The 22,245-nt window shown below is 54.1% G+C and overlaps 1 protein-coding gene across 2 annotated transcripts in view; it reads left to right on the forward strand.

Moving 5' to 3' along the window:
- RGS3 (regulator of G protein signaling 3) overlaps nucleotides 1-22,245 on the forward strand; it is a 71,492-nt gene that overhangs the window by 15,261 nt on the left and 33,986 nt on the right. For both annotated transcript variants that reach the window (XM_053996455.1, XM_053996456.1), the window contains 8 exons: nucleotides 28-109; nucleotides 792-897; nucleotides 1,160-1,493; nucleotides 1,890-1,929; nucleotides 5,184-5,371; nucleotides 7,061-7,144; nucleotides 13,077-13,188; nucleotides 19,526-19,566. In XM_053996455.1, the coding sequence (XP_053852430.1) occupies nucleotides 28-109; nucleotides 792-897; nucleotides 1,160-1,493; nucleotides 1,890-1,929; nucleotides 5,184-5,371; nucleotides 7,061-7,144; nucleotides 13,077-13,188; nucleotides 19,526-19,566 (987 nt within the window). The remainder of the gene's footprint in view (nucleotides 1-27; nucleotides 110-791; nucleotides 898-1,159; nucleotides 1,494-1,889; nucleotides 1,930-5,183; nucleotides 5,372-7,060; nucleotides 7,145-13,076; nucleotides 13,189-19,525; nucleotides 19,567-22,245) is intronic.

The following is a 22,245-nucleotide window of genomic DNA, read 5'->3' on the forward strand; positions in this document are numbered from 1 at the left end:
TCCCACCTGACAGGTGTCTCCCTGCAGATCACGATCCCTCGGGGCACTGATGGCTTTGGCTTCACAATCTGCTGCGATGCCCCAGTCCGTGTGCAGGCAGTGGACTCTGGTAAGAGACTGGATCCTTTTCATCCCTCTTGATTTGAATGAATTATTGCTCCTTTTTTGCTTCCCAGAGCTGGTTGTGATTCTGGAGCTCTCACACCTTGCAGGACTCTGGGTACCTCCAAGAAACTTCATTAGATGAATTCTGTGTTGCCTCTAATGAGGTCAGAGGCCACTGGGTTAGCACTGTGTCACTATTTTGGCAATGTTTTGCAGTAATTTGCAGAGATTTTTTCCCCTTCCCTCTCCAACCTGAGAATTGTCTGTCTGGTTGGGTGACCTTCAGAAATCATTTGAGGGGAAAGCAGGTCAGAGGGGAGCAGGATTGTGGGAATCCTCAGTTCCCTGAGTAGAGCCTCTTGCTGTGGACCTGTGGGATGGACTTGTGTCTCCAGTGTGCCCTGTTGCTCCCCACTACACCCCAGGAAACATGGGCATTTCATGCAGTAGCTCTGAGGAAGGACTGATGGCTCTATCCTGGTGCCCTGTGCGTGTGGATGTGCTGCAAAGTGAAGCTCCAGGCTGGCTGACCCCACTTCATTTTCGGGTGTGGGTGTCAGATGGGGTTTGGAGGAGTGAGTGGTGCAAGCTGTGGGACTCTCTGGGTGTCTCCAAGCTCCAGGGCTTCTCCTCCACCTCCCACTGAGCCTCCTGCCTGGCAGGTGACTGGAATTTGTCCCTCTCAGGTGGCCCAGCAGAGAAGGCAGGTCTGCAGCAACTCGACACGGTGCTGCAGCTGAACGAGCAGCCTGTGGAGCACTGGAAATGTGTGGAACTGGCACATGAAATCCGGTGAGTGCTTCCCAAAAACCCCAGGGCAGGGAGAGGTGGTTTGGGGGGCCCAGGGCAGGGCAGTGGGAGAATTGAGTGACTGTGGGAAGGGGAAAACTCTGAGGGATGCAGGACACTGGGAAAGGATTCCCTGGAGGAGAAGGAAGGATGGAGGGGCTGGGGAGCACAGGAGAGGGGCAGAGGCTTTGGAGGGAGGAAGGGCTGCAGGGCTCGTGCCTGGACACGGTATTCCAGCCCTGATTTCCCCACCCCATCTTGCCAGGAACTGTCCCACGGAGATCATCCTCCTGGTGTGGAGACTGGTGCCTCAGGTGAAGCCGGCCCACGAGGGCATGACCCGCAGGTCCTCCTGCAAATCCGCCTACGACCTGCAGTCCCCTCCCAACAAGCGCGAGAAGAACGGCCCCGCGCAGGCGGAGCAGCGCCGCAGCTGCCACATCCTCTACGATGGCACCGAGGGGCTGGGGCTGCACACCTGGGACAGGTACACGGAGCTGGGCAAGCGGGGCCAGAACACCCTGCCGGCCCTGTCCCGAGTGCCCTCTGCTGCAGACCAGAACTACATCATCCTGGCCCCTCTGAACCCCGGCAGCCAGGTAGGGCTCAGGGGCTGCACGTGGCTCTGGGCTGCAGCCTCTCCTGGCCCCTGCTTCAGTCTTATCCAGCATCATCTCTAAATATTTGCCAATTTTACAAGCCACACCTCTGTCCCTTGGTGGAGCTTTCACTCCACCAATGTTTTCCTAAAACATTTCCCTGCTGCCTCCCTTCAGGGCTCACCCCAGGGATATGGGGAGGATGTGGGGACTGTTCCCACTGCACAAGACCACACTGCAAGTCATTGCTCTCACTTTCTGCTGCAAAAATGTTTTTTTTCCCCTTTCTGAAGTGCTTTGGCTTGGCTGGGTTTGGCATGTTAACTTTTGTAGCTGGTTGCTGTCACTGTACCTGAGGCCTGCTGCAGGTGACCGTGTCCCCTCTGTCCCTTACAGCTGCTGAGGCCCGTGTACCAAGAGGACAACACCACTGTGGGTAAGCTGTCCCTGTGCTGGGAGTGCTGCTCAGAGCACCCAGCCCTAAGCTGGTCTTCCTGGCACCATCAACTCCTTGCCCCGAGCCCTGTGGAGGGCTCATGGTTTGAGGGCAGGAGCAGCAGCCCAGGGATTTTGGGTGGGATCATCTTCCCACTGTGGCTCAAACCCAAAAGCAGAGGGGAGCGAGGCATGGGGTGAACCTCATGTGAGAGAGTCTGTGGGAGCTCACAGAGGGCTCTGCTGGTGGGGATCTCCCAGGGCAGGGTGAGAACCTCCCAGGGCAGGGTGAGAACCTCCCAGGGCAGGGTGAGAACCTCCCAGGGCAGGGTGAGAACCTCCCAGGGCAGGGTGAGAACATGCAGTGTGAGAGCTCTGAGCATCTCGGTTCCCACATGTCCATGGGCCCGTCCATGACGTGTTTCCTCCTCAGCCATGAGGCCTTGCTGGGAGAGCTGATCCTTGCTCTGAGACTCCTTCAGTGCCTCAGGAGTGAGGGTGGCTGTGGCTCACATCTGTGCCAGCAGTTGTGCCAGATTTGAGGAATATTCAAGCCCTGGGCTGCTGCAAAGTCTCTGGGCAGCTCTCCTCAAAAAACATTTGAAACAAACTCATAACACGAACCACAGCTGTGACAGGTGTGTGTGGGATGCCTGGAGCTCCCTGGGGATGGTTGGACTTGTGGGAAGAGTGGGCTGAGGTGGGTGGCAGGGCTGGGCACTGCAGGAATCCAGGTCCATGTGGAAATACCCTTTGTCTGCTCATGGATTTGGGAGCTTTGGGGGGCTGTTCTTGCCCTGGGCTGTCTGGATGCCCTCAGGATGAGCTGTGTGTCCCTAGGAGAGCTGAGCTCTTGGAGGAGTGTGAACCCCTCAGCATTCCCTGTGTGGTGAGGGCACAGCTGGAAAACTTGGTGCTCTCTCTGAGGTGGGACAGTGTCCAGAGAAAGCTGAGTGTGGGGCTGGCAGAGCACTGAGGGGAGTTCTGGGGAGCAGGAGGAGCAGTGTGGGTCAGGCCCCCGTGCCTCGGGTGCTCCCAGCCCTGGAGCTCTGCAGCCAGGAGAATTTTCCACTCTCAACTGCAGGGGATGTTTTGTTCTGTGGATAATTGCAGCTCTTTCCTGCTGTTTGTGGATCCTGTGAAAAGATGAGCTGGACCACGGGGACTTGTTCTTACAGTGGGGTGGGATTTGAAAGGCTTGGGCTTCTTCCTGTAGCAAATTTTGGATTTTTATGGATTTGTTTTTAATTATTTAATGTTAAGTTCAGAGGGAGGAAGGTATCAGTTACCCTGAGCAGGGATGAAGTGTGGCAGCACAGAGCTGCCCACCCAGTGACAGGAGCTGACATTTGGGTGTGTTTCTGTGCCAGGACCTGTGCAGGTGATTTTTTCCTCTGATAAAATGAGGTGATTTAGGGATAAGAGCAAAAGCAAATCCTAAACAGCCCAGACAGATCTTATCTGGCCTGTGCTGAGCTGTCTCTTGTGCTTCGATGTTATCTGGCAGTGCAACCAGGAAAAAGGGAAAAGGGAAAATGTCAGGATTAATGCACTTAGAGGTGGAAACAAGCTCTTAGGTCATGAGGGTGCCCCCAGCAAAGGCAGCTGCTCCAGGCAGCAGTAAACAGCCGAGTTGGCTTCCCAGCCCAGGCTGGCTGGCTCTGTTACCTTTATCTGGGAGTAAATGTGCTATTTCCTAATGCTTAATGGAATATGTAATGCTGGGCAGGTTTGTGTGTTTGCTTTGGACAAGACCTTATCTGCCTCGGGCCATGGTCAGGAGTGTTTTGGCTCATTTCTGCCTGGGAAGGTTCTGGGCATCCCCTTACAGTGTGAGGGTAAAAGGCTCTGTGGTGGGAGCAGGAGCTCCAGGGTGGCTGCAGGGAGGGAAGGAGAGGTGCTGGGGGTCCCCAGGGAGCTGCAGGAGGGATGCTCCTTCCTGTTCCTGAGACATCCCTGAGGGGGAGAAGGAGAACGCTCCAGCTCCTCACTGGATATGTTCAATCCCAGTGGAGAGCTCTGCCTGCAGCCCCAGGCTGGCTCAATTCATCAGCTATAGGAGGAGAGAGGAAGGAAATATGTTGATTTTTCAGTGGGGCTTCTTTTGAAGGTGTGAATTTTTGGTTGGAGAGCCATGCAGTTCCTGTTGGATCTGTTGCCTGTGAGTTTTAGGGCAGAGCACAGGTTGCTGATGTCCAGCAGGATGTGGTCTGGGCTCTGCTCGAGCAGCTGAGGTGGGAGGCTGCAGGAGAAAGCCTCCTGTAATCCCTCCTTTGAGTGAGGATAACTCTTCAGGGAAGAGGGACAGACTGAAAACCAGTCAGGCTGCTTGGGCCTTTTCCAGCCCAGAATGTAATGCTGAAAAACAGAGGATGATGTGATGCCAGCCTCATGAACAGTGAGGTCATCCTTTATAAATACACCCAATGTCTGAATAACTACTGCTGGCAGCAGCAGGGATTGATCCCAGCCATGAACGTTTGTAACTTCTGCCTGTTTCTCTGACACCTCCTATCTCAGTATCTTCTGAGAACTGTGATTAACCCACTGCCCCACATCATGACATTCCTGTACTTTGCTAATTTCCATGCTCAGAATCCAGAGCAGGTAGGACTTGTGTGGATAAAAATGTTGAAGTTCCTCTCCAGCAGCTCCTTTAGGCCCTGGAAAAGGCTCTGAGGTCTCCCTGGAGCCTTCTCCTCTCCAGGTGAGCACCCCCAGCTCTCCCAGCCTGGCTCCAGAGCAGAGGGGCTCCAGCCCTTGGAGCATCTCAGCTGTCTTCTCTGGACTGGCTCCAGCAGCTCCAGGTCCTTCCTGTGCTGGGACCCCAGAGTGGGACAGAGCACTGCAGGTGGAGACTCACGAGGGCAGATCAGAGGGCAGAGCACTGGTGGGATGTGCTGGCATGAAGCAGAGCTTGCTGTGGCCACCCTGGGGTCCTGTTTGTACCTTCCCAGCCATGTATGTGCTGCTGGTGGCACCCACTGAAGTCCTCGGGCCACCAAGCAAGCAGCTCTGGAACAAAACCACCCAGGGACCTCTTGTTTGCCATTAGAAACAATGGAATCAGTGCTGTTATTTCATGAATGCCTGGGACTCCTGGACAGCTGAGTGATGCCTGTCCCTGCAGCTCTTGCCTCCAGCAGTTCCCCAGGGTTTCCATGCCCTCCTCCAGCCTGGGAGAGCAGGACTGGAGTGGGCAGAGCTGGAGCTCTCTCCTCATTCTGTTTCCTTCTGCCTCCTCTGTCCATCCAGGGAATGGCTCTAAAGGGAAATCCCACATGGGCTCTGGGAGGAAATCCAGGCTGATGAAGACTGTGCAGTCCATGAAGAGCTACGGGAACTACCAGAACTGCACCATAGTGAGGCCTCACATCCCCCATTCCTACGGCACCTACGTGACCCTGGCCCCCAAAGTGCTGGTGTTCCCCATCTTTGTGCAGGTCAGTGCAGCCAGGGGGGGCTGGGATGTGCTCAGGGCCCGGGCTGGGGCTGGGGCTGTGCAAGGATCTCCCTCACAGCAGGATCCCTGTCATGCTCAGCTCTCCTCTGGAGCTGGCTGCACTTGGCTCAGTGCTGGGGGCTGTCTCGAAGGGAATTGTGTCCTGCCCAAGCAATTCTCTGTTGGATTTTTTTTTCTCATTTTCAGCTTTCAAATGTGGCCCTTGGTGCTTGCTTGGGTCAGGAGGAGGTGTCCCAGCTTTTGGGCTTCAGACCTAACTTTGGAATTGCAGATCAGTGTGGTTCTTCTTGGTGGTTCTTTGTGCTGTCGGTGTGTGCAAAGTGATTTTAGTTTAGCTGGTGGTCACACTAAAATTTGGGCAGCCTGTGCCAGGGCCTCACCATCCTGACAGGGAAGGATTTCTCCCCAGTATCCCATCTCTCACTGCCCTCTGGCATCCCCCTTTGTCCTGTCCCTTCATCCCTTGTCCAAAGTTCCTCCCCAGCTCTCCTGGAGCCCCATTAGGCCCTGGAAGGGCTTTGAGCTCTCCCTGGAGCCTTCTCTTCTCCAGGTGAGCACCCCCAGCTCTCCCAGCCTGACTCCAGAGCAGAGGACAAGGATTCAGAGCAGTAATGGCTTGACAGGGAATGTTTTGCCCCCACAGTTCCATAAGCTGTTTTAAGACAACAGCCCTGAATTTGGTGCTGGTAGCTCTAACTACCTCTGTGTCCTTCATTTTGTCCTTCATATGGCCAGAACCCCAAAATTCTCATCTGCTCCATGTATTTAAGTACACTGCTGATGAATCCCTTCCTTTCTGAGCCTGTGGGGACCCCTTTGTCCTCCTGTGCCAGTGGCATTGTCAGCTCAGCTCAGCCTGAAACCATGGTGCACATTCCCTGTCACTCCAGCCTGAGCCGTGGGCTGCCTGAGGCCAGTGTGGGCTGGGCTGGAGCTGGGGGCCGGTGTTTGATCACCTCCCTCCTCCCTGATGGCACCTGGCTGAGCCCTCAGCTTGTTTTGGTAGGAACACGACTGGCACTTTCTGCTTCCTTATTCCCAAACCTCATCCTGGATTGTGCCTGGGAATCTGCCACTTCAGGAGCTGCTTTTTCTCTCTGCACTGTCACATCTGCAGGGCCCTGTGCAGATCCCCTCCTGTTCCCACTGTGCTGCTCCCAAGGGTGGTCCAGGCTGGTGCTGCAGGGTTTGTTGAGCTCTCAGGACACATGAACCTGTCCCATTCTCCAGCACTGACTGGGGAGCTGGGTGTGGCACAGGAAGGGACAGAAATTCTTAAAAGTGGCTTTGAGAGTGATGCACACCATCAGGTACAAATACTGGTGCCTAAGGGACGTGGGAACCTGACGTGCCAGCACTGTGGTTGTGCTTCCTGCTGACAAACACCCATAACCCCCCCGTGCAGAGCAGCCCCTGCTGGTCTTTTCACAGCTGGGGCTGGCGTAGGTGTGAGTGCAAGGCTTTGTTTTCTCCTGTGACTGGACTGCAGACTTTGTGTCCTTCTGAGCACAGTGCGGGGTGGCTTCTCCCCGAGTGAGTTACAGCTCGAAGTGAAGACAAAGTGGGTTTGGTGGGTGGAAAGTGTATCTCACTAACCACACTCCACTGGAAGGTTTGACTGTTTCTTTTGTTTCCTTTTTTTTTTTTTTTTTTTTCCATCCGAATGTAGCCCCTGGATCTTTGCAACCCAGCCCGGACTCTGCTGCTGTCGGAGGAGCTGCTCCTTCACGAGAGCAGGAACAGGACTACACAGGTAAAACTCTTCCATGTTTTCTGAGCCCTCCAAACCTGCTCTCCTGCTGTCTTACATAGAGGATTGAATTGTAGAATCACCATGCTTTGGGTTGGAAGGGACCTTAATTATATAGATGTGATACTTGGAAAGGCTTCTGGACAGTTTATTGTGGGATAAACTAAATATCAAAACTCTTCTGTGCTAGAAATCAACTATTGTTCCTGTTGCCTTTGGGCTCACAGAGAGGAAACTGTGGGTGGCAAATGCACATCAGTGACAGCCCAGCAGACACAGGAGGAGGGGGTTTAAGGATATTTTGTGCCAGGTTAGAGAAGCACAGAATGGTTCAGGCTGAAAGGCACCACTGGAGGTCATCCAGTCTCATCCCCTTGTTCAGGGATCCCCTGAAGTCACTCAGGATTGTGTCCACATGGCTTTGCAGCATCTCTAGGGAAGGAGACTCCACAACCTAGAACTAGAACCAGACAGAGAACTTGCTACAGATGTTCTCAGAATTTCAATTCCTGAAACAGCTCACATGTCCTGTTCAAACTCCTCTCGCTCTTCTTACTTCAACTTTTCTGCCATGTTATTGGAAAGCTGCTGGAACTCTGGGGGCACAACAGGACTATTGTACTCTGTGGATGAGACAACTTTTACCATCCAAACTGGCAGAGTTTGGATGTGTTGATCACATTTGCTGCTGGCTTCACTTGCATCCACCTGCAAAGTCTGCAAAGCCTTGGAATTTGGGAGAGAGGCAGAGCCCACTCATGCACTGCTAACCAATGCCATTTCTTCTGGGGTAGTTTCAGAGGATCTCACAGAGCAATTTGGGGTTGAATTCAGTAGGAGTGAACAATGTATCATCTTCACAGATCTGTAGAGGAAGTTGTACTTCACTGCTTTTAGTTTCTGGGTGGCCAACAGCAGAAATGCCCAGAGCCACTTCCCATCACTGGCCAGCACAAACCAGTAGAGGATTGTGCTGACTCCCCCCTCTTTCTGGTTTTCATTGTGTAATTCATCCCTTGCTTTGACTTGAATCACTTTTCTTATTTTTTTCTACCAAAAAGCAAATGAAAATACATCAAAGTACATGAAAAATTCCATTATTGATTAGAAAACTTGGCACTAACTTTTAACTAAACCCCTTTCCCTGTGTGTCCTGCTGTCCTGTGCTGCTCAGACACTTCTGGGCACCTGCAGGAATGAAACCCAGGTAAACTGCTGGTTGTGTGGCACAGCTGTGCTGGGTGGCTTGGGAGTGCAGCTGAAGTCAGGGAGCTCCTCCTGGGTGGGTTGGAGGTACCTGCCTTCAGGTCAGACTCAGATATTTGGAGCAGCAGCCAAACGTGGAATATTTATGGATAACTAAATAATAATGAATAACTAAATAAATATGGATAACTGTTTGCAGCCTGCATGGGGTATTTGTGCACGTGGGGGTGATGAAGAACCCCAGGACAAGTGTGTGGAGGAGAGCAGAGACCCCACTGTGGGCAGGGTCAGGAAAATGTCTCAGGGAAAGGACTCTGCTTATGATGCTCTTGGGATGAGCCTGGAGCTGGGAGAGGATTTCCCAGCTGGAGCTGGTGCCAGGAAAGGGCAGGATGCAGGCCACGAAGGTGAGGCAGCATTTGGGAATGCTGGTGCCCTGGGGCTGTGGTGTCTGGGTGAGCTGGCACAGGGGCAGGGCAGGAGGGGCTGAGTCAGTGGGGTGAGAAATGAGAAGTGCTGGAGGGAAACACCCCGTGGTGCTGAGCCCGTGCTGGCAGTGACAGTGGAGATAGCAATGCTGGGATGTCACCTGTGGCCCTTGGCAAGGGCTCTCTCATGTCTGAGTGTGTGGCATGGCCATGGAAGGCTTTGTGGAACTTCAAGGAGCCTGTGCAGGTCTCTCTGGAGTGCCAGGCTCGCGCTCCCCAGCAGAGCAGGGCTGTCTGCTTTGGTCCTGCCGGGCTATGAGGGGAGAGAACCTGACCCTCTGCAGCCAGCAAGACCCAAAACAGCCTGGACACCACAGAACTTCCCTGGTGCAGGAGGGCTCTGACTCCTCTCTTTGCTGGACTTGAGTTCTTTCCCTCACCGGCCTTCTCTGATGCCTGGGCAGAGGCTGTCTTGTGTCCAGTCAGTCCTTCCTACCTTGCTCCATGAGGTTTTCTGTTTTCCCACTGCTCTTCCCATACAGCCTCTCTCAAGCTGGGCTCCTATGGTTTGCAGGACTGTTCTCTGTGTGTTATTAATCTGCTTTGCCTGAGAGGCTCAAGAGAGGAGGGCCTGGGTGTAGGGGCTGGAGCTGCAGTCTGCTGCTCCTTTCTTTTTTTCCCAAACCCCCAGAATCTTTTCCCTGTGGCAGTTTCCACATCAGGCACTCATCCTTGCCCCTGAGCAAACTCTCTCCCATCTCCTGAAGGAGTCAACTTATCTCTCTGGAGGCTTGCCAGGGTCTGTCCTTTCCCTGACCTTACCTCTGGGGCAATCCTTATTCAGGCCTTAATCACATCCTGTCTAGACTTTGCTGCAATTCCCACTTTTATGGCCTCCTGAAATCCCTCCAGCCTGTCGAGTGCCAGAGGAGCCAGTGAGCGATGGCACATGGGGTGTCCAGTGTAGCCTTTGGCCTTGTCCATCCATCTCCAATGGACCTGGAGGCCTCCCAAAGCCCTGAGGTGTCTGTTCAGTGTGGGCCACGCTCATGCCCTTCTCATCTCCCCTTTCTGCCACTCTGGCAGGGTCTGCAGGTCAGGATGTGCCTGCTGGAGTCCTGGAGCCTCATGGATGGGCTTGGCTGAGTTTATGCTCCTCTCTGTAGAGCAGGATGCTTTCTCCTCTTTCTCTCTTCAAGGCTGCATTTCTGGGCACCTTTTCATAGTGATTTTGTTGCCACATTTTTCTTTCCAAGGTGTGATATTGGTTCCCTCCTGCCCAGGGCAGGTTCAGTGACAGTCCCAGGGTTATCCCCTCTTGGGCAGCACACAGGCCCATTGCTCCTACCTGCCCTCTTGGCTTTCAGTTTCTCCTGATTTCCTTCAGGAAACTCCTTAAACGTGTCCCTGTCTCCTGCACCAGGGCTTTGCCAGTTATGTCCTGTAGCTGCTCAGGTGCCTCAGCAGAAGAGGCTTTGCTGTTTGTGGTGCAGAGCACACCCAGATGAGCAGAGTGGAGATATCAGGGTGGGCCTCTATGAACAACTTTCCCCCTCCTGTAAAATCTGTTCAGACTCCCCTAAAAGGTCCATGTGACAATGGCCGTGTGGCCTCGATCACTGCAGCAGTAAGCCAGGGCTCCCATCCCTGTCTTCAGAGAGTCCTTCTGTCCTGTCAGCTCTTGTATTTCTGACTGTGGGGTAGGAAATTACTTCTGGTAAATACCCAAAGGTACTTTGACCCTCAAGGAGCAACTCTGGTGAATTCTGTGACTTGCCTGGGTGAGCCCAGACGTTGTATTTGTTGTTTGTTTGCTCTTGCCTTTTAGGAGCCCCGTGGTTTCTCAGGGTAGATCTGTTTGCCAAGGGCTGTTACAGACAGGTCACGGCCCATCAGTGTGGGATGGCAGCCCAGGGCAGAGCTCCACATTACTCCTCCAGTCTCCCCTTATCCCTGCTGCCCTGGGGTCATCCCTGAGTCCCCTCCTCAGCTCTCAGGCAGGGGACATGTCCAGCTCCAACCTCTGGGCCTCCAGAGCCCCAGGCCCCGCAGTGCTGGGCTGCCTCTGCCTCTGTGGGTGGAAGGGGCACTTTTGTTTTTCCTCCCAACAGCCTGGAGAAGCAGAGGGACCTCTATCAACTGCTCTCAGATCAAGTGTCTTCCTGGAAGCAGCATCTGACAGAGATGTTCTTACAGAACCTGCTTTTACCTTCTACATCCTGAATACAATCTGTCCCATTTTCCTGTAAAAGCTCAATGCTACCTGTAAATATGTAGCCATGTCATTCCATTTCTAAGATTCCCTATTGAAACTAGCTTGGTTTTGAAGTGATTTTCCTGCTGCTCCCAATCTTTTTCTACCCTTCCACAGGTAGTAGGTTTTCAGTTTCTTTCCTCCATTTCTGTGTGACTGTTAGCTGATCATGCTTTTATCTCCTTCACTTTGGGTTGCTATTCTCAAAATCCTTTCAGCATCTCTTCTTTGGGGTTGAGGGACCTGAGATGGCACCAGACATGTCCCAGAAAAGTTACCTTTTGGCATAAGGTGGGCATGGGATGAAGGTTATAGTGCGGTTTCTACCTGGTTTTTCCTTGTATTACCAACAAGATCAGAAAGAACGTAGAGGGTGGATGTGGGCACAAGGCCAGCAGAGTGTTGAGAGCAGAGGAAGGGATTTTCCAAATAACACATAGAAGAACACCCCCTCCCTGGTTTCATTGTCAATTAAAGCTCCACCAGCAGCTTTGTACTTACTGAGAATCCCACAAAAATGAACTTGCACTGCAAGGAGAAATCTTGTGGCAAGGGCTTGGTTTTGGATTTGGAGGCGGATGCTCTTCCCTGATGTGAGATTCCCAGCCTGTGACAACTGTTACTTAACTGGTCCTCCTCAGGATGTGTCCATCAGCCACAGACACAAACTGTGCTGTCAGCTGGGACTTGGTCCCTGTGGGAGCAGAGTCACCTCTCTGTGCTCCCTCCCACCCCTCTGTGACTCTGGGTGTTGTCTCCTTTTGCAAAAGCATTGCTAAAAGGCCACAAACCCTTCCTTGCTGTGGCTCAGTGTTGCAAAGCTTTCCTTTTGCTGTGGGAGGTTTTGGGGGCACCCCAAGGCCCTCACCCTGAGCAGGTCTGGCACCCCCTGTGCCACTGTGCCATTGCCACCTTGCAGCTGCTCCCTGGCATCTCAGGTGACCAGGGACAGGAGCCAGGGAACGGCTGGAGCTGTGCCAGGGCAGGTCAGGCTGGAGAGCAGGAAAGGTTCTTCCCCCAGAGGGTGCTGGCACTGCCCAGGCTCCCCAGGGAATGGGCACGGCCCCGAGGCTGCCAGAGCTCCAGGAGCGTTTGGCCAGCGCTGCCAGGGGTGCACAGGGTGGGGTTGTTGGGGGGTCTGGGCAGGGCCAGGAGCTGCACTGGATGATCCTCATGGTCCCTTCCAGCTCAGGGGATTCTGTGATTCCATGATTCTGTGATCTTTGAGGCTTTCTGTGTGCCCCACCTCCTGGAGAGCTGGGGACAGCCCCAGGACAGACAGGACAGGCTCACACCTCAGCTGTGGCACCAAGCTTCTCATCCCTGGGGGGCTTCTGGGTCCAGGATCTCCAGTGCAGTGGAGAAACCCATTCTTATTTTAAAGGTCCCATCAATCTGAACTGATTGGACTGGGAACTTCAGGCAAGACTTTTCCCACTGGTCTGGAGGAGCTCCCAGCCCCTGGGACACCTGAGGCACTGCTGGAGCACAGCTCTGGGCAGACACTCAGGCTGGTGTTTCCTCTCCACCCACACCGTGGTTTGAGGTGTCAGGTTTGTCCCTTGCAGCTGCTCTCTGTGGGTCCTGCTCTCGTAAAAACCAAACTTTACTTTCTCACTGAGAGCAGCGAGAAGCTCCTCCATGGGGCTGATCAGAGTGATCAGATTTGCTTTCAGGCTGCAACTTCTGCAGCGTGCTGGGATTAGTCGGCAACTTATTCCCTCCTCCTGCTGTGATTTGTAACTGGTGGAAGTGGGAAGTGACAGGAGGGAGCAGAGAGGGTGTGTTTGTGTGGCGTGGAACTGTTGGGCAGGTTTATCCCTCCTGTCACAGGACTCCACAAGCCTCAGGAAGCGGCTGCCAAGTGAGGGGAGCCTCATCCGAAGCTCGCTGGGTGCAGCAGCTATGAGCCCCTTGGGAAGGGCTGTCTGGGCTCCCTGTTGAGGCTGGTGCCTCTCCCCAGGGCAGAGGACATTTCCAGGACACTGTCTCAGTGCCAAGAGATGAGCTCCCTATAGCTTCTCCTGTGCTGCTCCTGTGCTTCCAGGTGACTCTCTTTGTCTACTCTGACCTGCTGCTCTTCACCAAGGAGGATGAGCCCGGGCGCTGCAACGTGCTGAGGAACCCTCTGTACCTGCAGAGTGTCAAGCTCCAGGAGGGTGAGTGTCTGCAGCAGCAATTGGAGGCATTTTGGGGGTTTTCTGGCTGCTAGCAGCGAAGGTTTCTGGCCAGCAGCAGGAGAGCACCCCTCTGTCCTGTTGCTTCCAATGCCACCAATGCTTCCAGGTCATCCTTCCTGGGGTGCCAGCATCACCCCTGCTATCCCTGCATTCACCTGGGAGCTCCATCTCCTGGGACACCTCAGGAGCACTCAGGCCCTTTCCAGCCCTTCTGGGTGCATGTCTCAGGATCTGGGCTGGCATTCCCCGAGTGGTGTCATGCTGTGACTGCAGGGACTGGCCAAGGCTGGGAAAGGGAACTGAAGCCTTGAGGTTTCCCTCGTGGTGCCTCGAGGGAGTTCAGAGATTGGCTCCAAGCGTGGCTGGCCAAGCTCTGATGACCTTTACTTTGCTGCTTTGCTTTGCTACTTCTCTCTTCAGCTGCCCACGGTTTCCCTGTTGCTCACATCCATCCCCCTTCTCACCTCTCTGGGGAGGAAAGAGCAAACCCTCTGAGCAGGGCTGGGGACCTTGCCCTCACCCTGCACCTTGGCTGACACCTTTTGTGTCCAGCTGAGAGCTCAGAGAGGGCTTCTAGGCCAGGGGTGACTGGAAATGGGTTATTTCAGGCTGTACAAAAGATTCCCTTTAGCTCCCCCTGGTCTAAAGAGGAATAAGGGAATGGCTCTACCACATCCTATTTGCTATGGTGGAGCCACTTCTTGGCCCTGGGCCCAGTTTCACCTTGTTCCCTGTGTGGTGTGGTTGCTTTTTGGGAATGGGCTGGCTTTATGTACAGTTACCTAATTGTGCCACAGCTCCTCCTCCAGCCCAGGCAGCTGCCCTGGGACCCACAGGGGAAATCAGGATGAGATGGAAGGAGAAACTTTCCTGTCATGAGGTTGGTCAGATATTGAGTTGCCCAGATATTGAGTTGCCTGGAGGCATTCAGGACTCCTGAGTGTCCTGTCTGGGTGCTTTGATCAGGGGATTGGACTCCAGAGCCCACCAGAGAGGCCCCTTCCAACCCAAATTACTCTGAAAGTGATGAGACAATGTCTTTATGTAGTTCTGTGGCCCTGACCAAAAGGAATGAATCCAGATCTGGGCTGCTTCTTCATAGGAATCCTTTTCTGGGTGAATTTTGCTGCTTCCTGTGACTTTTCCCAGCTGGGCCATGAGCCCTGTGGATGGACTGTGTCTCTCCACATGCTGCCTGTTGCTCTGAAGCCAGTGCTGGACACCACAGGCTGCCTGTCAGTTGTTATTTCCCATTTCCAGCAACGTTTCTATTTCCAGATGAATTCCCTGACCTATTTGGTGGGAGCAGAAACACAAGGGAGGGAGATGGGGCACCACAGCCACGAGCCATTGAGAAAAGCCATTGAAGCCTCCCTGGGCTTTGTCAAGTGTGTTCTCAGCACTGCTTACTTCTAAGAAAGGGACAAAAGAAGTTGTTCCTTGTTAAAGTGCTTTTGGTCAGCTCCTGGACCATGTATTTGGTCAGCTCCTGGACCATGTATTTGGGCTGCTCCCAAAGGCTGGGGAATAGCTGTGCTCTTTTCACCTGCTTGAAGAAATCAGCTTCCCTGGTGCTGCTCCTGCCTCTGCACACCGAGCTCTGGTTGCAGCAGCACAGGATTGCGCCTCCTCACCTCAGGCACGGTGGATTTGTGAGCAGTTTTCTGCCACTTACTTCCTTGTTGCCACAATAACTTGGCTGGATCATGTCTGGAATAGCTTCCCAAGGCTCTCCAAAGGAGATGGAGTCCCTGCAGCACTGAGCCACTCCGTGCACTGGGACTCCAGCACAGCTGCTGTTTGGGCAGCTCAAACCCTCCTGCTTCGGGCAGGGCTGCTTCAAAGGTGGCTGGAGAGAGCACGAAGATGTCTGTCCCTTTTGGCAGGGATTTGCTGCTGCTCTCCTGAATGACTGAATGGCACATGAATAGGAACAGGCGTGTGGCTGCCTCCAACAATTGAGACATCTCCGGTGCGCTCCGGGCCATTGTGCTGTTTCCTGTTCCTGCTGCTCGCTGCTCTGTGCGAAAGCAAATCAGTCTGATCTGCCTCACAATGCTCTCTCTTCCTGCTTTACAAGCCCAGCACCAGGCTGATGAGCACCACGCCAGCCCAGGTTCCCAGTGACACAGAGCTGGCTTCCTCACCAGGCACTGTGGGAATTTCCACACGCCGGGATGCTGGTTCCCCCCCGGTGGGTGTGCTCAGCTTTGGGACAGAGAGGAGCATTCCTTTATCCCCACACTGGGAGCCCATCCCAGCTGGGATCCTGCAAACAAGGGCTTCTCATGTGCTGCTTCACTGCCCTTGACATCCCAACCTGTTGTGTTGTGCAGCCAAGACGCTCAAGGGACAACAGTGGGATTTATGGGCCTTCTTTCCTTGGGACGCTGGGGAGCACCCAGGGCTTGCACCCTGCCACACTCCCCCAGTGGGACGAGCTTGTCCCCTCCTGGCAGCTGGGTTTGGATGTGCCCAGCAGCCTCCCTCCCTTCCCACACATCCAGGGCCTGGCAGCACCTTGTCCTGGATGCTGGATGCAGTCCCAGCCTTGCTGAACAGAGCTGAGGATTTGGGGTCAGGGTGCCTGCCCTCACCAGGGCACTGCCACAGCCCTTGGACTGTGCAAAGGAGCAGGACCAGCTTCTCTCTTCTCCCATCTTTGTGATCCAGCACCAGGCATGCACCCCCCAAATCCTGAGGTGCTTTCCATGGGCTGCACAGGGAAGTGGCAGAGGCAGAGCAGTGCTGGGAGCTGCTGCTGTGCTGGGTAAGGCAGTGTGGGCGTGCAGGACAGGGCTTAGCCGGAGAGGGGACGTGTCCCTACAGAGCTCCCCCTGTGCTTCGTGCCCAGCCTGGCACAAGTTCAGCTCACATCACTCTGGAAGGCAGTCCCCACCACAGCACATCAGGAAGAGAAGGAAATACCTTCAAGTGAGTTTTTTCCTCCTACTTATTTCATTTTAGCTTTTCTCTGACTTTGGCTGAGAGAATGTGCTGTGCTGTTGTCACGAGAGATGTGGGGAGCAGAGCTGGGGATCATCCCGGGCATCTCCAGTGCCGGGTTGTGCCTCTCCTGTGTTTTTCTGGGCTCTGGGCACATCAGGCTCTGCTGCTCCACCCTGACCCTCCAGAGACTTGCACACATGGAAACAATCCTGGCAAGCCTGGTTTGTGGTGAAATCTGCACCCAGGTCAGCCCTGCCTGGCTCTGCCATTGCCCTCCAGCCTCCCACTGTGCCTTGCCAGGGATCAGCCCTGCCTCCAGCCCAGCTGCTGGGATGGGCAGCCAGTTTATTACTGAAGCTCTCCCTAAAGGCTGGTAGAAAATGGGATTTAAGCCATTCCTTAGCCCAGACTGGCTCCCTGCTTTGTATGTCCTGCAGGCACTGAGCTGCTGGGCCATGTGTATCAGTGAGTCTTGGAGGGACAGGGAACAGCAGCTGCTGGCTCTGGAGGTTGCTGGTGCCAGGATTCACAACTCAGTGGAGAGGAATTTGGAAGGGAACTTAATTCTGGTGGGTTTGGACCTTGTCAGGATCACTTGTTATTGCAGAAGGAATCCACAGAGGCCCGAGAGGAGCAGGGTCTTTCCCTGGGCTGTTACACTCCAACAGGACCTTCCTTTATGAGGATCCTCACATTGTGAAAAACACGTTCACTCTCCTGTGAGAATGTAAAAAAATTAATAAAGGACAATAGGAGACAAGGACCATAGAGCAAAGGTTATTAGGGCTGGGTGCATCTTGGCACTCAGCCAAGAGCATCCTGTTACCTTTGGGGACACCCCTTAAATACCTTTTCCTTTACATCAGCCTATTGCATATTCATAGCCCCTTATGCATAGTAAACTTTTCCCCAAACTAGTTTACATGTTCTAAAAATTGTTTAGCATATCTCCTCCTTGGATCTGTTTTTTTAGAGTATGTGTAACTTTTGGTTGTGGTTTTAGTCTATTTTTATTACTTCTAGTTTTTGGGCCTTGATCCACACTGTCTTCAGACAGTGAGTGCTGATGGTTGGCAGATCTGTAGCAGTGTCCTCATCCTGTGTTCATTGGATGTTATCCCATCCAAGCAGGCATTTTAACACAAGTATTGCTATTTCACTACTATGTCTAAGCTTAATTAAGAATAGAAATAAAAACTATATCTTTATAACAAAGTTACTTTAACACTACACATATAAAATACATTTTAATATTTGTGAAAAACCAATATTATAATATGTATCTATAACAACATCATCAGGGGAAATCTGGTTAAAGTTACTGAGGAAACATGGCTGGGATGTGCTGGTGCTCTGTGACCTGCTCTGCCAGTCACCCTGGAGAGGTCCTGGTGCAGGGAAGAGCAGGGCCTAGCTCAGGAGAAGTGGGAGCAGCAGGAGGGGGTGGTGGATTCGTGGTGTGCCAGCAGCAGGCACAGCTCCTGCTTCCCAACTCTGCCTTTTCTGAGGGGAAAAGCCCTGGGTCAGGGGCTCCAATGGGCTCCACAAGGCAAATGCTCCCTGGTGGTCCTGCTGGGATTGATGGGAGAGGGGCTGGCAGCGCTCAGACACTGCCATGGGGAGCAGTGGATGTTTCTCTGTGTGCAGAGGTGAGGATGGGCTCCCAGCCAGGCCCATTCTGCTCCTGCTGCCAGAGTGCAACATCCCTCCCCTTGTGGGAATGATGATTTGGAGGGGCAGCCCTGGGGCCAGGCTTCTCTCACCTCGCCTAGGGGAGCACAGGGAAGGTTTTGGGAACACACAGGGGCTCCTCACCTGAGAGGGCCACAGCAGCACTCCCAGTGGTGCTGGGCTCCAGCAGCCACTGTGTCACAGTGTCCTGGTGTCCCTGTAGGGATTTTCCAGCCCATGTCCTGTAAAACGCATTAAAACTGAAGCTGACAGTGGAGGCAGAGCTGTGACCCCACAAAGGACGGCTGGAATAGACACCAGCAAAGAGCACCAGGCCACTTCTTCATGGGTTTCACGTGGCCCAGGAAGTGACTCAAGAGGCACCTGAGTCCCTCAGTGGATCACAACTCTTATCTGGACATTTGGGCTGCTGCCTGCAGCAGGAGAATTGTTTTCCTCTGGGGAACAGGGTGTTTCCAGCCCTGTGCAGAGCCTGTTCCCATCGAGCAGCTCAGGCTCCTGAAATGAAGCAGAGCTTGTGCTGACACCACTTCCAGTGGGATCTGCAACCGTGCCCAGGCTGCAGCCCTGAGCTCCTGGCACAGACAATGTCATTAGGAGGGTTAGGGAAGCAGCAGCCCCACAAGGGCAGAGCTCCTGGGAAGGGGCCAGCCAGCTCCTGGAGATGGGATGTCCTGCTCCAGAGCTGACATGACCCTGTCCTGGGGCAGTTTCATGTCCTCCTGTGAGACTGGTGTATGCCCAGCTGGAGCTGGTTTCCCTCAAGGCTGGGGACACACCAGGGCCACGGCAAATCTTCAGGCTTGTCTTTTGGTGGGGTGCGGGGAAGGCTGGACCTGCAGGGACCAGCCAGGTGCAGCAGCTGGAGTCTGGCACATCTCCTGGGATACCTGGCAGCAAGCTGAGGAGCTGTTCTGGGCTGCTCCATGATTTAGCAGGAGGTGGATGGCAGAGCTGGTCATTGTGTTGTCCCCAGCACCATCTCCTTTCACAAAGCTGTGGAAGTGCAAGTTCCTTGGCTGGGTCTCCCAGTGTCCCAATGCTGGGCAGTTTGTCCTCAGCCCAAAAGAGCAGGATGAGCTCTTCCCTCTGCCCCATGGCTGCTGCTTCATTGCTCTGGGATTTGGCTGTCCCCTTGCAGAGGCAGTGCCCCAGCTGCTGGCACTGGTGGAGGCTGGGACAGACAGCAGGACCACCAGGACCAGCCAGGACTTGGGGCAAGAAGCTGGGAATGAGATGCAGGAACAAGAGTTCCTCTGTCAGTCCTCCTGGGAGCGAAGTGCCCACAGGGATAAGATGGAGAGATCAATCCCTGACTGGCAGGACGCCTGGGTGGGTGCTGCAGGACCTGTGCAGCCCCTGGGAAGCTCCCACAGGCCGCATGTGCCAAGGCACTTGGGCAGCAGAGCCTGCACGTGGCCTCTGAATGAAGCAAACTCTTTTCCAAAGGAGAAGCCCAGAAGAGGATCCCTGCCAGGGCAGTGAGTCCCTGCAGGATCCCGCCGTGCCCGGCCCTGGCAGATGCCACATACATCACCCAGGTCACAGCCTGGCACTGGGGGACAACAACAAACATTCATTCAGTGCTGTCTCTTAGGCAGTTCCTCTGCCAGTGACTCCACTTGCAGAAATGCAGCTGCAGCTCCGTTCTGATCCTGGTTTTTCTTCTCTGCAGGTTCAGAAGATCGCAAGTTCTGCATCCTTTACCTGGCAGAGGTGAGTGGTGCTGATTTCCACTTTAACTTTCCAGCGAGAGCTGGGCAGGTTCTGACAGCTCTGATCCTTTCTTCTGGAGCAAGGAGCACTGAAAAAATTGATTTTAACTTCCCTTTAAATGAATTTACCAGAAGCCTGGAAAGGAAACATAATGGCTGTAGAATATGTGAATAAGAAGCTGCTAAAAGGAGCTTGGGCAGCACTAGGACAGGTTTCTTTCCCCTTTCTCCCTGTGGATCTTCCTTGAGACATCTCAGTTTTGTCTTCTCTTAGGATTCTTACCACTGGGGGCAGATTTCTTTATCAAATGTTTTGCCATTATTTTAGGCACCTTGCTTTTCTTGTCTTCAAACATCCAGATTTGGAGCCCTCAAATAAAATAAGGAAGCCCAGTCTGAAAGCAGAATCTGAAAGCTCTAAACCCACATGTAGCTGAGTGCTCTAAGCAGATTTGGAGTCACCCAGACATTGGCACAGTCCCTTTTGTCAAGTCAAGGACTCTGCAAAATTGGTTCACACTGGACCTCCCTAATGATTGAAGGTCGTGGGGTTTTTTGCTTTTGCAGTGACTTTACTGTGTTCCTGCTTTCAAGGCCTTGTACTTTCTGAGGTGGAAAGGTGGGTCTGGGAAAGCTCCCGAGGGCACAGAGGAGAAAGGCAAACACTGCTCAGCAGCACTGTGGAATAATGAGCCATTGTGAAAGCTGGGTGCAAATGCTCAGAAGTGGAAGTTGTTCACCTTGAGTGGCTGGAGCTGGGCCAGGGCACGACTCACTGCAGAATCCTGCACTCCTCTCTTCTTCCTTCCCTCCTGCTCCTTCCTTGTCTCCTCTGTGCTTTCCCAGGGTGGCTGGGCAGGAGCTGAGCCTCCCCTTGGGTTTGCTCAGTGCGTGTCCCAGGGCAATGTCACCCTGGGCTGGTGACAGCTGGGCTGTGACTCAGCCAGGCTGTGCTGGGTGTTTGGATGAGGCTCTCCAGCATTTTCTCAGGCACTTGGAAAAATGCACTCAGAGTCTGATATTTGGTTTAGAAGCTTAGTGCCCCGAAGTAGAAGTGACCAAAACAGAGCTAGTTGTGTTTCCTGAGATCTTGAGAGGTGAAGAGGTGTCTTTGTCAGGCTATAATGAAGTGCTGGGCTTTCTTCTGAGGGACCTAATTGGCTGTGAGAGAGCTCTGGTGATGGAGATCCCTGGCATCTGCTGTGGCTGGAGTGGAGCACTTGGATAGAAAATGTGAGACTTTTGCTTTCCCACCTCCTGTTCCCCCACAGACTTCAGTAGTTCTGGACTGGCCACGCTGTGGGACCCTGCAAACCCTGGCTGTTCCTCTTGGGGTGTTTTGGGGCAGATCACAAGTGGAGTGGGCCTGCCCGTGGTGACCAGCAGCAGCTCTGCCACATGCTGGACCCCAGGGATGGGTGTTCACTCCCTGCACTGGCCAGCCCAGGCTTTGAGGTGACACTGGGGCAGCCCCTGGCTCAGGCACAGCACCTTGCCAAGCAGGACGTGCCACCCTTCCCTCCCAGCCCCATGGCTGCTGGTCTGCCCTGAGCCAGAGGGGCCCGCTGGCTCCAAGGTGAGGGGGACAGTAACCTCCCAGCTGTAGGTGCCATCGGGCTCTCCAGCAGTGGGAAATTGGGGTTTGAAAGGGGAACAGAGTAGGGGATGTGTCTGTGAGTCAGCAGTGAGCCAGGGCAGGATGGGGCTCTCCCAGCAGACTTCTCTCAGACTTCTCTTCTGGGAAACAGTGAGCTGCAGGTCACCTCCCCAGGAGCCACGTGCAGGGGGTGACAGGGCTGCAGGGGCTGGGGATGGAGCAGGAGAGCAGGAACCTCCCAGATGTGCAGCACAGGGCTTGTGCCCTTGGCCCCAGGTGGAGAGATGGGCTCTTCTGAAAGGATGGGATGTTCTGGGAGCCAGCCTGGGAGCATTCCAGCATCTGATTCCTGCAGGGAAGCCAAGAAGAGCATTTCCTTCAGGTTGTCTCTCTTTTCTTCTTTGCATTCACATTCTGGGAGCAAACCTTTGCTTACAGGGTTGTGGGGGTGTCCCCAGGAGGCTGGGAGGGGACCCTCAGAGGGGTCCCTGCAGGCTGGCTCTCACAGAAACACTGCAGGGGGGCAGTGGGGAGGCCTTGGGTGCCTCTCTGGCCTGGTGGGAGGGTGGGTTTGTGTGATAAGGTGATTTTTGCAGTGGGCCTGCTCTCAGATGAAGGCTGGGGCTGGGCACTGGAAGTGGCACTTGCAGCGCACACGGGGCTGGGGAGAGTCCCTGGGCCATCCCAGTACAGCTCTGCTCACCACCTGACAGATCTGGTGTCCAGTGTGTGCCACACTCTGGTTGTGGCTCCTTCTTTTGCCCTGGTGAAAAGCTCAGCTTCCTTCCTGACTGTGGGAACAGCCCTCTGCAAGGATGGATTCCCCTGAGGGGCTGGCTGTGCCCTGGGGACAGGGATTCCCTTGGAGAGGGGCTGGCTGTGCCCTGGGGACTGAGATTCCCTTGGAGAGGGGCTGGCTCTTCTCTGGGGACAGGAATTCCCTTGGAGAGGGGCTGGCTGTGCCCTGGGGACTGAGATTTCCTTGGAGAGGGGCTGGCTCTTCTCTGGGGACAGGGATTCCCTTGGAGAGGGGCTGGCTGAGCTCTGAGGACAGGAATTCCCTTGGAGAGGGGCTGGCTGTGC

This window comes from Vidua macroura, chromosome 21 (assembly GCF_024509145.1).
Source record: "Vidua macroura isolate BioBank_ID:100142 chromosome 21, ASM2450914v1, whole genome shotgun sequence".
In the NCBI taxonomy this organism is placed as follows: domain Eukaryota; kingdom Metazoa; phylum Chordata; class Aves; order Passeriformes; family Viduidae; genus Vidua; species Vidua macroura.